The following is a 16,000-nucleotide window of genomic DNA, read 5'->3' as shown; positions in this document are numbered from 1 at the left end:
CATGTTTGCAAGCTCCTGCGGTAGCTTACAGTACTTCAGTAGTACCACACAGGAGAGCCATTCTGGGTCTTGAGGAAGTCCGATGGTTCCATACAGGGCTTCAAACTTTTTTTAATCTTAGCGTTGGAGGTCTTCTCTGGGACCCCTGTGCTCCCCGCCCCCCCCCCCCCCCCCCACCAAAAGGGCCAGGGGACCTGGGCATACCTACCTACCCTGGCCCCTTCGAGCACATTTTATTTTTCCTTTTTTTTTAGCTTTAGGACAGGAGTATTGAGTCCCAGTGTGCTGTATTGGCAGTTGCAACATTTCTACCACAATACTCCAAGGGGACAAACTGTTCAGATATCACTTTTTTTAGGCCTAATTTCTCAAAAAAAGCTGCACAAAGGACTAAGAAGTGCGCTTTTCACCCTCTTGAGGCAACAGCCGGGAGATCTCTCTTTCCCTTTATTTTAAGAAGTGTTTTAGCGAGATTCGTAATAGCTGTCTTTTAAATATTGCACTGAGTTTATTGAACCTGTGTGTGTGTCTCAGCTTGACTACAAAGCTGTTCTATTTTGGACACTGTGTGGAGACCTCGTAGAGATCTCTCTCCCCCTTCCCTCGTCACCGGGCCACTCTCAGCTGAGTACCGACGCTGAGAGCTGGTCTCGGGCAGCCAATCACGAATCAGCGGCCATATTGGGTGTGGGTGAGCGCGGTGACGCGCTCCAGCTGAACATAAAAGCAAACAATCATGCCTCCGCGCAGCGGACGCGGTCAGCGGACGTGCCGGACCTGTGCCGGAGTCGTGCCAGAGTCCTGCCCGTCTGCGCCCGTTTGCGCCCGTCTGAGCCCGTCTGCGCCCGTCTGCGCCCGTCTGCGCCCGTCTGCGCCCGTCTGCGCCCGTCTGCGCCCGTCTGCGCCCGTCTGCGCCCGTCCGCGGCCGGCCGGGGCAAGGGGCTGTTACCCTAAGTCCTGCAGATAAAAAGTATTGGAGATATGACAATACTACTCTACATTGTCTTAGATCTACTGAATTGACGATATGTCAACACTCTTTGGATCCTGCCACGTCTCCTCTATTATGTCAACACTGTGATAGGCACTTTACAAAGCAAGATCATCGAGATAGAGACCATACGTCTACCACAATCTACAATCTAGCACTTCTAAATTGCAGATCTTTGCCAAAACATTGCATAGAAATAGGACTCCTAATAGAAGAACGGGAATTGGATGCTATATTCCTAACTGAAACCTGGATCCAAACAGGAAATGAACCAGATATTGTTCGCGCCCTGCCCTCAGGGTACAATATCTGTAGATTAGACCGTGGCACAGGCAGAGGTGGAGAGCTAGCTATTATTTTCAAGGACAAGTATAGCTGCCGCCTCTTGCCATCAATCTTTACAGAAGGAGAAAAACTTTTTTTTTCCCTAGAGCTATCCTCTACAGATTGTCTGTCTGGCACTCTGATATACCGCCCCCCCTGATACACTCAAGGATTTTATTCCTAAATTGATTGATTTAGCCTCTGAACAAGTGATAACCATGGCTAATTTTACCACTTTAGGAGACTTTAATATTCATCTAGATGATGTTTCATTGTCCACTACCAATAATCTCCTATCTGGCCTTCAGGCCTTAGGCTTGGAGCTAAAATGCTCATTACCTACTCACGAGAAAGGCCATCTACTGGACCCCGTATTCAGTAACCTGCAAAACCTTACAGCGGGAGATCCCACCCCCTTACCCTGGACTGATCATTTTTTAATTCCTCTGTAGTGGGCCACTAAAAACATGCAAGTAATATTCCATCCCAATGTAATACGCGATGGGAAGTGGGGTAAGTTACCTCTAGATAAATGGCAAACCTCTTTAAAAGCTACTCAACCCGTAATAGGAACTAACATTGAAGAAGCGAACATCAACTTCAATATCTGGATTCAAAATACGCTAGACTCCATTCTTCCGAAAGTTACTATACAGAAATATGATAGGAAAAACATCGCACCTTGGTATAGCCCCCAATTAAGATCGCAAAAACAAACTTGTCGCAGACTTGAAAGAATTTGGAGAGCCTCTCCATCGAAAGACACAAAAGAGAAATACAGGCAAGCTATCAGGAGCTATAAAAAAGAGATAAAAGAAACACAGGCCAAATTCTATGAGGAAAAAATTGCCACTGCAGCAAACTCTCCAAAGGAGATTTTTCGAATAGCGAAAACTCTGATTAATCCAATTAAAACACCCCCTATTAAAGAAGGAGCACTGGAACGCTGTAACAATCTCGCAGCATTCTTCAGAGAAAAAATAGAAATTATATATAATACCTTCCCCCCCACCCAAACTGATGCAGACACTCAACACTACATCAACTTAATTGGAGTGCCTGTCCTAGACCATCTGGACCCCCTAACACCAGAGCTACTCAACATTATCATTGGCAAAGTAGTCTCAGGATCGCCAACAGATGCTTCACCGCCAAATCAATTAAAAACAATAATTAATTCTGTCCAAACTACCATAATGGATATATTAAATCTCTCCCTTTCAACTGGTATAGTCCCTTCACTATGGAAGTGCGCAATGGTGAAAGCATTGATCAAAAAGCCTAGTTTGGATCCCTCCATTCTATCCAACTATCGGCCAATCTCTCTCCTGCCTTGGCTTAGTAAATTAGTTGAGAAACATGTAAACAACATTCTCACTAATCATTTTGAATCAAATAACCTGCTGGATGATACCCAGACAGGATTTCGAGCTAACCATGGTACGGAGACTGCACTGTTGCTAGTAACGGAAGAGGCAAGGAAATTGGTAGACGAAGGAGGAAGGGCAGCTATCATCTTGTTGGACCTTAGTGCAGCGTTCGACACTGTTAAACATTCCATCTTAATTAACTGTCTCAGAATGAGCGGGGTGTCGGGCGCTGCACTAAACTGGATCTCCTCCTTCCTCAGTGATCGCCATTTCCAAGTCTTTGAGGGAGATACAGTTTCATCAGTCCAGCGGTTGGAATGTGGAGTTCCTCAGGGCTCGGCATTAAGCCCAACATTATTTAATATTTACATGAAGCCGTTAGCAGCAGTGGTTCATCCCTTCGGCATTAAGATCGTCAGTTACGCAGACGATACCCAATTGGTGGTATCGCTGAGCCAAGATATGGACTCGTCTGGTAAACTGACACCCTGCCTTGAGGCAGTAGCCAGATGGATGGAGAACTCCTGCCTCCGTCTTAACGGAGAAAAAACTGAAATAATGTTGTTGGGAAATGTCACCCCTACCGCCATCACGTCCTTATGGCCTACATGTTTGGGACCAGCTCCACCACCCAAACCACATATAAAGAGTCTGGGAATGTGGCTCGATGAGAAATTGACCTTCAATCATCAAGCCACTATGTTATCAGCATCATGTTACACCCTGTTAAGGATGATGCGGAAAATTCTCCCTCTCCTCCCTTTTGCAGCACGAAAAATCATGATTCAGGCCTTAATTTTGTCCCGATTAGACTATGGGAACTCTCTATATCTGGGAACTCCTTTGTCCACTATCAACAAATTACAAGTGGTACAAAACAGTGCAGCTAGACTCCTCCAAATTCCTAGGAGACAATCGGCCAAACAAGCTCTCCGCCAATTACATTGGCTTCCAATGAATGCCAGAATTCAATTTAAAACATTGTGCATAGTTCACAAAGCCATCTGGAAAACAGGCCCAAGAATTCTCCATTCTTTAATACCACTCTACCTTACATCCAGGTCGCTTCGATCTAGTAACCATTTTCTAGCCTCCATCAAAAGGATAAAGAAAGTGAGATGGGGAGGCCGCTCCTTCTGCCATTTAGCAGCCAAATCATGGAACGCTCTTCCCCAATCTTTGAGAGAGATGCGCAATCTTACCGCCTTCCGTAAACACCTGAAGACACATCTTTTAAACTAATGTCTTCATTGAATTGTCACTTCTGGTCTTGAAGCGCTACGAGGCCTCTGGGTAGTTATGGCGCTATACAAGTACTCTTTCAATTCAATTCAATTCAAAGTTACACCAAATTACAAAAAGCATGCTTTCTGAGTAAAGATATAGGGCCTCACTATGAGTTTTGCGGATCGGGACCGCCCCACTCCTGCACCGCCAAACCCATGTAGAAACCACATGCCAGATTAGAAGTTTTCTCCCATCTAGCAGGAGTTTTTGTGGCATTCCCCTGGCGATGCCTATGAAATAATCACTGCAATGAGAACATCAAAGGCAGTACCTGCCCAGCATGGACTACTGCAGTCCATGCCATGCAGGTACTGGTGTGCATGCACACAGGGGGGCAGGTTATGCTGCTGTCTGCATCCACATGGCGTGAGGCACGTGGGGGGACCTTTGTTTTCTCACCGACACATTTTTCATGGCAGTTGCCCACTATGAAAAGTGTGGTGGTGAGGAAACTCGTAATATGCTTGGCGGGGCCGCAGCAGCCCGCCAAGCATATTGCGGCCTAAATATCACTGCCATCACAGCCAGCGCATATCTTGCAGACAAGCTCATCATCTCTGGTGATTCATAGCACACCCGCAGCCAGGTCACCATCAGAATGCAGTCCAAGAAGTGTTAAAAAGAAAAATACAAGACAACAATCTTTTACCATCTATGCACCCAGGATCTGGAACACATCCCTAAATCAATAAAAAAAAATAGAAAGGAGGTAGTTACCCCCATAAAACGGTGTGTGATATGTACTCTGGAAAAAACAAAGGTTAAAAGAGGTGTTATAGGTAGGTGAAAATGTTAAATAAAACCCACCATTTTAAACAAACAAAACCACTGAAATTCCTCTATTATAGTTATCTCAAGTAACTATAGCTCATGCCATAAATTAAATAGCTCTCACACAAGTCATGCACAGTTTATCAATTATGTAATTTCGGATGTTGCAGATATGTTATCAGTGATGTTTCAGAGCATGTCAAGAGACATGTAATATGTGAGGTAATTAGCTATGCACGGCAAGGGAGCAAATGACAACTACTTTAGGGCACGATTTATAGTTTTTAGTGTTTAAAATAGTGTTTTAACTTACATTTTCACCACACAATACTGTCTCTTTAACCTTTATTCTTTCATCAAATTTGAACGTTTTTTTATAGAATGCAAGACAGATATTACTACAATTCCGAAGCATAATTTCACTTTAACCTTTGTGTTTGTTTCAGTGAATTTCTCTGTAAGATGCCCACCCCTGTGCGCATTCTGGAGTAGGGCATGCAGCTGACTATGTTACGCAACAATATACTTATCGCATTTTAAATAAGGTAGACTCGCTGAGTTTATCAAATGGTTGGAACACCAAAATATAAAAAGTGGCAGCCCTATTGGTTTTATCAAGGGGTCAGCACATCAACATAAATAAAGCTACCTATTAGCTTCGCCAAAACATCACGAGGGCCTGGTAAGACTTGGGGAGGGTGCCACATGCCCTCTGCCCTAAAAAATGTAATGCGCCGATCCACCTGGCCATCCTCATTCTGAGGGGCTTAAACATCAACAGTACACACATCCATGGTACTGCTAACAAATATTTTTTTTAAACTAAGTTTTTGGACCCAAAGAGGTCCCTTTGGGTCTCCCCACCACGTCTATGAGGACAGGTTATTCCCACCATGCCCTTCTATATGTTTTCCCAGGATAGGGTACTGGATCCCGGAGTCCTTTGTTGTTGTGGTGGCAACCAATCAGATTTTATCTTTAGATCTGTAGGCTCCACAGAGGATCCGTGCCCCTGTATATACACTAATATTTTAAACCTTCATTTCTCAAAAACACCAAATCACAAAAAGCACACTTTCTGGACCAAGATCTAACTTTTTAGCCAAATTTGGAGTAATTACATTCAGCCATTTTAGAGGTATCGCTGTTCAGTTTTCCTATGGAAAATAGTATAGGGAAAATGCGTTCTGCCCCCCCTCCACCACTTTTCTATGGATCACCACAAAATGTTCCAGAAAGAAGATTTGTCAAACTGTGCCAAAATCATAAAGAAGCCTACAAAAAACAGTTTTCCTTGGAAACGTGGTCTTAACTATAACTGCCCAGTGGTGACCATCACTGGATTATATATCTATTGCACACCCACCTTGAGCAGTGTTGTTCTAAATTATGTATTTTTTGATGTTGCAGTGATGTTTTCTACAATGTCATAGAACATGTCACAAGTTATGTAATAGGTGAGATTTTTAGCACGGCCTGGTGAGGGTGTGAGTTATAATTATTTTATGGCACAAGTTAAAGTTACTTGAGATGACATAATTGGTGAATTTCAGTGTTTTTTAACTAACATTTTCATGCAAGTAGAATACCCCTTCACCCTTTGTTTATGCAGTTAATTTCCACATTTTTTTACGTAAAGTAAGATGTTGAAGGCAGTGTGTGGCATGTGGTTGAGTGCATGGCCAAGCCTGCCGCCCGGCCCAGTACCATACCCCTTGTTGATGCACGGCATTTGGTCATGCCTGGCACGGGGTTGGGCTAAGGGCCAAGCCATGCCCCCAAGCACACTAGCCCCCGCAGTGCACAGCCTTTGGAAGTGCACAGTGTGTGGTTGGGCACAGGACCTGGCGTCTATTCATATTTGCAATGTTGTGTCTGTTTGATGGGGGTTTCATTTTAGGCTCTATCTTGGTTCTATTCCAGCGCTATGCTGTGGAATTAGGTTTGTGAGGGATTTTCAGAATGATGGCTGGTCATTTATATGGAGCGGTGTGGAGGGTTAGATGGCTTGTACTCCGTCTTTAAGTAAGATGTTTTTCATCTTAAGAGATCCCATTGTTTATTTGCAATTATTGATTAGCTTGTGTGCTTCTAGTTCATTTATTCATTTGAATGCATGATGCTTATAAAGGCATTCACAATACCGATTCTGGAAGTCAGATTTGCAATATTATGCAATTTATTTGCATTAGATTAAAGATTCTCAGTAGTGGCAAAACAGTTGCTCATTCATTTTGAATGCAATTAAAACATTTGCAAAAGAGCGGTGTTCAGGTTTAGGGAATGAAGGATGGAAAGTGATGGTGATTAAAGAGAGGGGGTAGTATACAAGGACAGGGTAGTGTGACATATATATACATCGACCTTGCGTATTAATTGCACGTCCATCTGCGATCCCTCAGACGCAGAATCTAAGAATGAATGCAGTATGTATGATGAATAAGGGATGCATGTACTTGTGAGAGTGTTGATTGTTTTGCATATTGTTTTCCCTGCATTTAATAATTTTTTTACTGATGATATTACAAAATGATGTGTTTTACACTATGTGTTTTTTGATAAAATATATTAGCTGATGTGATAAATCGATAAATGGAAAAATTATTTTTGTACTAAGAAATACAACTAAAAAGAAAAAATAATAAAATGATAAAGTTATAAAAAAAAACTTTCTTGTTGTTTGCCCTTATGTATTAAAATAGTAGAATTAAAGTGTTGGATATATACCGTTACAGTTTTATAGGTCAAGGGGGAACATATTTATTGTTAGTGTTTTACTTTTCCCCTCTTTCCCTGACCATTGAAGTAACAATAGAGGGGGTCCCATTCTTATGCTAATATATATACACATCAACACCACATGATAGTGCTGGTCCGGCCTCGGTGAAAGGTCAATTGTTCCAACGGGAACACATAGCAGTCTATGAACACTATCACATTAATTTACAGTTATTCTGGCTTGTGTGTTGGTTGAGGTCGACGTTTCAAACCCTAATGAGTAAACTAGGTAAGCCCAACCTTAGGGTATGGTCTTCATCAGGACTAGCAAGGTAAAGAGCACCTAAAAGTTAAATGAATAAAAGGTGTCAAATAAACTACTAAGGGTCACGGGAATAGTGAATGTGTGTAAAATGGGATTTACCAAATTTGGCATCCAGGGTGTTCCTTAAGGTCTGGGGAATAGTGTTGAGGTGGGGCTCAGCCGAGCGCCTAAAGACAGAGAAGACACTTATGTATTAAAGACAATGAATGTTTGGCTGGAGGAGTCTTTAACTTTTAACGCCTCAGCACCGCGAGTACGTGCTTTTTTGCACCATTCCACAGACGGATGAGTTAGAACGCTCGACGGCCGTCGAAGCGCTTCCTTTACCATTCAGTGTGTCTTCCATGAGAATGCGGCCCCCATGAGGCCATGTGTCTCAATTAACTGTTTGAATACGCAGCCCTGACATTAGGCCCTCACTTTAACCGCTGCATTTCACGGTTTTTGTAGATTTGTCTTGAACTTGACCGTGATCTATCGACCTGCATTTCCCTTTCGCCCGTACGCGCACAGATGGCCGTACGCCCACCCGATTTTTGAGTAAGTGTAAACTTTGTGAAGGGTGTTTCCTTGACCACAGCTAAACATTCATTGTTTTTAATACAAAGGTGTTTTCTCGGTCTTCAGGAGCTCGGCTGAGTCCCACCTCGACACTATTCCCCAGTCCTTAAGGAACACGCTGGATGCCAAATTAGGTAAATCCTTTTACCCCATTTTACACGCATTCACTAGTCCTGTGACTAGTTTATTTAACACCATTTATTCATTTAACTTTTAGGTGCTCTTTACCTTGCTAGTCCTGATAAAGACCCCATCCTACTAAGGTTGGGCTTACCTAGTTTACTCATTAGGGGTCGAAATGTCGACTTCAACCAACACACAAGCCAGGACAACTATAAATTAATGTGATATTGTGCTTAGAATGCTATTTTTTCCCATTGGAACAATTGACCTTTAACTGAGGCCGACCAGTACTATCATGTAATGTTGATGTATATATGTCACACTACCCTGTCCTTGTCCACTCCCCCTTCACTTTAATCACCATCACTTTCCATCCCTCATTCCCTAAACCTGAGCACCGATCTATTGCAAATGTTTTAATTGCATTCAAAATAAATGAGCGACTGCGTTGCCACTACTGAGAATCTTTAACATAATGCAAATAAATTTCATAAAATTGCAAATTTGACTTCCAGAATCGGTGTTGTGAATGTAAGTGAATTTCTTTGTTTCTGCTATAAGAAATTTGTGCTACTTGACCGCTTCTGTATTGTACCGTATTCGTAACCCAGGTCTAGTAGCCCATTGGGTACCCCAATCGATATATAATATGATATATATAAGGCTTTAATGTGGATATATGAGTGAATTTTCAAACTTTTCTACCCAATTTAATTCGAGAATCACAAGGTTGATATTTCCCAGACCAAATTGTATGAATTATACAATCATCGTTCCGATTCCTCTCAGCAAGAGAGTCAGGAACTTTGGATCCTAGGAGGAGAGAAGCTCTTCACATTAATGAAACAAGGCCATTATCTCATAACAACCGAAGCTAGAGAGACTCAATTCAGCCTCGTCTCAGGTGAGGTCAGGAATCAGACAGTCTGAACACTGGGAAATAAATAAAGCCCAGGGATGACAACATCTAAATAATGAACCATCATACGTGGTTAGAGGTTTAAGGTTAGCATACTTATTAGCTAGGGTTTGATGTGCAGCATCCTCAAATGTACTATCGTTTATGTATTCTGTGCATTAATGTTTGATACTAGGGTAATTTCCACAATATTTTCACATTTATTCTGAACTAAAATCAGTTTTAAATTAAGCCTTAAAATAGTAATGGGGGTAAAGGGGTGGCAGTAACTAAAAATAAAATGTGCAGTCTGTGTCAGGTTTTGTTAGGCGCCTAACATGCATTCTCTCCAGGTAACATAAGAGGTGTGTGTGCCACAACTTGTCTGTTCACCCTGCTCGAGCCTATGAGCTGGTATATCTGCAATTGCCTGAGGATCAAGAGGTACTGAACTGGGCTCTGATCTGGATAAAATTCCCCAATATTGTACTTCTTTGGAATAAAGACGTATCCAGAATACACAGTGAACTGTTGTCACTACAGGAACACGGTGCTCACCTTCTCATCCTCCTTGTACTCCAGCTGTAGAGAGTGATGGACCATGCAGAGCACAGTGAGGATGAAGTACAGCAGCGAGATGATGCTGTGCAGCCAGAGGAGACGATCTCTATGAGAGAAAAGGGAGAGCAGGGGGTGGGAAGGGGGTGCAAGCAGGAGAAGTACAGAGGGTGAGAAAAGAGGTAGTCCAGAAAGAATGAGAGTGGAGACAGGGTAGGAAGAGAATGGAATAATGGGAGAAAAAGCAGCGAAATGTATGGGCAGAGAGGATAACGCGTTAGAGCAGAAGGACAGTGGAGAAAGAACAAGGGGCAGGGAGAGAAGAAGCAAGGTAGAAAGTGGAGAGCGCGTAAATGGAAAGAACGTGAGCACCGAATGGAAAGAACACAAGGATGGCAAACACACAGAGATTGGAAGAAACGGATAGTAGCAGAAATAAGACAGAGTGAGTGGGATGCAAAGAGTAAGGGGGAAGTTTAGGTGAAGAAAATATGGATAGCGAGTATGAGAGACAATGGGGAGTGAAACAAGTGAAGGATTCAGAAAGAAACAATGAAAAAGAGGAAGGTAATGGAAAAGTTAAATATTGGAGTGTTGGATGGAAGTTGAGAGAGGAAAGGGAAAAGGTTGTGGAGATAAAATGGGTAGTAAAGGGTTTGATGCAAGTGGAGCACATGGGGAATGCAATTGATGCAGACAAGGAAGAGGAGGGGTATCAAAATGAGAGTCATGATTGGTGGGAGTATGGGAGATGTGTACATGAAAGAGGAAAGAATGAAGAGAGAAGACAGTTACTCATGTGGATAATTCACAGAGCAATTCAATAACTTAAAGTCCATCCCAAGTGTACCTCCCCTCTGGAAACACCACTCACTAATGCTGCCAACTAACAATCGTATTCCAAACAGGCTAGTAATGGTCCAGAAACAAAAATGTACCCAGCAGTAATGGGGCTTCCAACCACATCTGAGTCCGAGCCTGCGCCGTAACTCTCTCCACTGCTAATGCTTACGCCACCCATCCCCAGCACCCCCTGAAGAGCCACTGGTTGCACTGCACAGCTACACTCCAACATCATAAAAATGAAGAGTGAAAAGAAAAATTGGAAAATGTAATGAGGAAAGTGGAGAGAATACATTTCTCTTTTGCATGATACTACAAAAGCCTCTAGTTGCAAACATTGCTTGCACGGGATAGGACGGTTCTTTCAATGGTTGGTTCAGGTTATGTTAAATATGAAGACTCCAGCTGTGGACAGAGGGTATGCATACGTTTAGGATTATTTTCAGGTTCAAGATTATTGTTGTATTTTGGGTTAAGCCTAGGGTTAGAGTAAGGTTGGGTTTAAAGCTCAGGTGATGGTTGTTTATCGAAGATTATTATTTCAGTGCTTGGTATAATGGTTCATAACGGTTAATGAAATGTAAATGCACTTTGTTCAGTATGCTCAGTATATAATTACAAAATACAATGATTTCCTCGTGTCTGTATGGCTGATGAATTCAGGGCTCACTTAGTCACATTTATCTTGCTTTATGTGTCTTTTAGGACTCAGATGTATATATCATGCATGTGCTTAGGATCAATAAATCTTTTTTCATGTGCATTAGCTGATGCACTTATCATTAATGTGCCACAATGTGTACATTTATGGGGTGTTTTGATAATATGCTTCTACTTCATAAATTCATATATTTATTTGAATAGATGGTGCTTAGGAGAAAGCAGAATAGCTTTAAGCTTTGACATGAGTGGACAAAGAAATGCTTACGTTTCTCTCACCTTACATCACAATAATTAGGTATATTTCTCTCAAAATAAGTGGCTTCTAAAGTATTATTAACTGTTCACAACCCTCTCTGAGGTTGCGAAAGGCACTATAACATTTCAGACATTAGAGGATTGCAGCTTTAAGTTGTGCTATCCAATGCTATCTCCAGCTCTTTGTCTCAGAATATATTTTTTAATAAAGATAACTTAGCCTGATCTTGCAGACGACCGTACAAACTGAAAATCATGTTTCTATCCTATCCCATCTGATCCTATCGAACTATTTAAAGCCTCATAATGACGATACTTCGATGCTTAGGGATTAGACATATAGAGGGATTCTTTCCAAGACAGGGGAAGCCAAGTGAGTCAATTACGTTTTCAGGTGATTGAATCAGTACAGTCCAGGATGGACCAAGACAATGTAAAAAGAGAAACTTATTGGATCAGAACTTTACCAGCTTGCACCTCAAGGGCTTAATGACTGCATTGAGATGGCATGCTTTCTTTAACTATTCAATTATTAGATTGTCAACCTAGAAATGATTATGTTAACCATATTTATAGTTTTATACTAGAAGTATTTTTTGTATGTTGAAGCTATCAATTTCATTTGCCAGTTTTAACCATCTTGTAGTTTTTCCTACCTGTACATAGGTGGATTCTTTTTATGTCTAAACCACTTTGTTGTAATCTACAAGATCAAACACCATGGGTTAATTTTACGATATGACACGTTTGTGCCTGCTACTTTTTCAGATTACTTATTTTGTTTCATTTCTGAGATACCATAATGCTATTTTTTTGGTTAATGGTCCTTCCAATATGGAAACCATACCACTAGAACAGTTAGTGTGCATGACACAATCCTGGTCATAGGACTTCTCTTATGTCTGGTTCCAACTAATTTCAGATTTAAAATGGCCACTGGATGCTATTTGTGCATTCAGCCTTTGGATACTGGTATTTGTTCCATCATTGGATCAGCAACCGGCGCCCCCTGAGACAGGTTATATTGATTCCTGTGCTCAAACTTGGATCTTGGTTGGCCGCATGGGAGATGTGTCATCTTCCTACCATAAGCTCATCTCTTTGTAGACCTTTAAATAATAATAAATTAACTCAGCTTCCTCTCCTATGACTTGTTGCTTTTCTGTGACCCTATACAGCGCTCCACTGCCTTATGGTTAGGTTTGTGCTATATAAGTGTCATACATATACACTATGATTGTTTCCTCAAATTCGCTACACTGAAACTCATGGATTAAATTTGGAATGGGCAATGCTCATTAATTTAATGTTAGGACAATGAGCGGCAGCACCCGCACCTAGGGGCGTGGTGCCCTTAGTGGCATCCAGAGCGGGAGCCAGAATAGGTGTCCTAAAAGTAGAAAGGGGACAGGGAGGTAGAAGGTGAGGCGTGCCCCACGCGAGCGCAACGTCATCGGAGAGGAGGCAGGGTTGACCTCTCCTCCCAAGGGGTATAAAAGTTTGGGAGAGGCAGGATTAACCCTCTTTGTCCTCTCTAAGCAGCTCCGGCGGCAGCAGACCAGCGATGAATTACGTGGAAGCTGGGTCGCTGCAAGGGGAGAAAAGGAGAGGGCCTCACAACGTAGTCTTTTGGTGAGTGTTAGTATATGTCTGAGTGTACAGTGGTTGCTCATATACGAGACACAAATATTTTTCCTAATATGTTCCCACATAGGAGAGCAACTTAATTTGTTTATAGGACTGTCCCTCATACTCACTCTACTCAATGAACAGTTAAAATCAGGACACATTGAATTAGTGTATTACCTTTGCATATGTGTGTTTGTCGTATACATATGCTTAATCATGAACTAGTGAATGCCAGTTGATTTAACATATAGAACCTATAGCAAAGAAATGGTATAAAAAGTTTTGAATGGGCTCTTCAATATAATCATTTTGTCATTAGACTTGTGAATATTATTTGGGTTAACAATAATAGTTTATGTGATGATTGGCAATCAGGATATTATTTGGAACATAGCATGACTTTTCTTGAACATCAATTTTCTGATGAATAAGGCTAGTAGGATATTGCTTAATTATTAATTGCATCATTATTTTTAGAGCATTTCCCAGCTGCTTAGTCCCCTGATGATGGGAGGACCTCAAAATGCACTGGAGCATGGACATTGGCGTCTTTAAATTTTGAACGATAGATTTGTAATGGAATAAAATATCGCTTTGATATGAAACCTTTTAAAGAACTGACAATGCTTTGTGTATGGGATGCTGTGCAGTGAGACACAGATCCAGACAACACTGAGTGCAACAATTATATCATAATATTTACATTTTGTGCTTATGCTATTGTTACGATTTTAGATTTCGGCAAGTCATTTGTCACATTTATTCTGCATTAATTTAGGCTTACAATAAAGGCTTTAGGATCAACAGTGTGAATTTATTGTATGTCTGGGCATTTGTGGTAAAACAGACAATGATAATGGAATAAATAGGCCTGAGAGTCTCGGGCATTGTTACGCACCGTATTCGCATTATCTCAAGGTAAGTTGAGGGAGATGCAAGGGTCCTAATTTCCTCGTTTCTTCAGGCAGGAATTAGCACATTAGCCCACACCTGCACTAATCAAAGAGCCACAAAGGATCTTCTTGGGTAGTGTTCACATAATGCTTGTAAAAATAGTAACTGCATTTGCCAAAAAATACAATTACGCTTCCCCAACACCTGCCAAAGGGGGTGTTTTAGAAGAGAAGAGTTGTAGGTAGTGGCCTGGCGGGCTCGGCAAGTCGGCAAATGCTGGGTTCAGACATTGGTTCTTTAGTCAGATGTTGATTGCGTATGAGGGGCCTGTTATACTGGCATGTCTAGCAGATTGTTAGAATAGAGACGCGAATGTGAGAAATCTCAGTCCTGACTCTGGCATGCAAACTATCAACCGGAGCCTGTAGGGACTTTGAGGGCCCAAGGATCTCTGCAGCTGTCTGACCGAAGGAACAGAGCTTTACTCCTGAAGGTGGACAGTCAGGAGGAGGCAGATGTGGAAGACAGAAGACTGCAGGTAACCTGCTGAGGAAAGAATGTGTAGGGAAACCATGGGAGAAGAGCAGGCAGACAAGGGTCTATCTATGGGTAGAGAAGCTTTTCCCACCATTACAATAATTCCTGTATGCTACAGCCACAAGAGAGGCTCTTTCCATCAAAGTGAAACCTTATGCAAAATAAAGCTACTCAAAAATCAACATACACCATTTTCATACATAAATCTTCCATGAGTGTTCCTGAGTTAAGAGTCCTTTGTGTAAACATGATCTTTTGCGTATGAAAACACTGAGTTAGAAACTGCAAGTCCATTTTTCCTTTCTATGCATTTTACGGAATTGTAACTTTTCCTAATTTCTAAACAATGGTTTGTAAAATGGCAAAACATCTTACCAGAAACAGTATTTCTGCTCTGCAACTACCTTTCATCGGTGCAACCCCCACATGACCTGTACGCTAAAACTACGTCTACCCAGTTTTCGCACAACTCTACTGAACCACAGTCCCTGCCCTAAACAAGATCAGCGGTTGTAGAAGTAAAAAGAAATGTAGTCATAAGGCACATCAGAGAGCAGAACATTGTCCGTCTCCCAAACCTGGACATTTTGCAAAGACCCTTGCCAGGTCTATGCTAGCAATAATAGGCGGATTACAATTTAGTAAAATGGTTAAAGCCCCAAACACTTCAAGAATTTATGCTGTCTAAATCTCAGGGAGGGAAGACTGGAGTGGGAACTCTGTGAGAGGCAGTGCCAATAATCAATAAACCGGTGTACGCCAAACCCTTTCTCATGTAAAATATAAATCAATAAAGTACTGTACAACTTTATTATAAAAAAACACTAAATCTACAATAAATGAATAATTTCAGTGTTTACATAGAATTCACATGCACAACACAAATTGTACCACGAAAGGAGGATGGGTCTTATCTAGCCTTCGAGAGTTAAGTTTGGCCAACCTAACAATTCATCCGTAATGAGGGACACGAGGAGGTCCCCAAAACCAAGCAAAGTTCTTTCACACGCTCTCAAAATATAGAAAAAACATCCATAATGAGGACAACATATGCTCTGCTCTACAGATCCTGACGCTTTGATAGAAATAGACCATACATCATCACTTGAGCTATGGGACAAGAAAGGGTCTCGGAATGCAGTCATCACATTGTCACTACATCCCCAGTGGCAGAAGAGGCCCCATAACCTGCCACGACACCCAATAGCTCTGTGAAGTCAGATGAGGTATCAAAACCACCACAGCAATAGACC

At 41.8% G+C, this 16,000-nt stretch overlaps 1 protein-coding gene across 4 annotated transcripts in view; it reads right to left on the bottom strand.

The window, feature by feature from the left end:
* The window catches only part of TMEM63C (transmembrane protein 63C), a 653,749-nt gene that overhangs the window by 294,234 nt on the left and 343,515 nt on the right, over positions 1–16,000 (bottom strand). For all 4 annotated transcript variants that reach the window (XM_086937543.1, XM_086937545.1, XM_086937546.1 and 1 more), the window contains one exon: positions 9,927–10,035. In XM_086937543.1, the coding sequence (XP_086793669.1) occupies positions 9,927–10,035 (109 nt within the window). The remainder of the gene's footprint in view (positions 1–9,926; positions 10,036–16,000) is intronic.

The sequence above is a fragment of the Lissotriton vulgaris genome, chromosome 9 (assembly GCF_964263255.1).
Source record: "Lissotriton vulgaris chromosome 9, aLisVul1.2, whole genome shotgun sequence".
NCBI classification, from domain to species: Eukaryota; Metazoa; Chordata; class Amphibia; order Caudata; family Salamandridae; genus Lissotriton; species Lissotriton vulgaris.
Note: the sequence above shows the minus strand (reverse complement) of the source record. Positions and strands in the feature narration are given on the sequence as shown.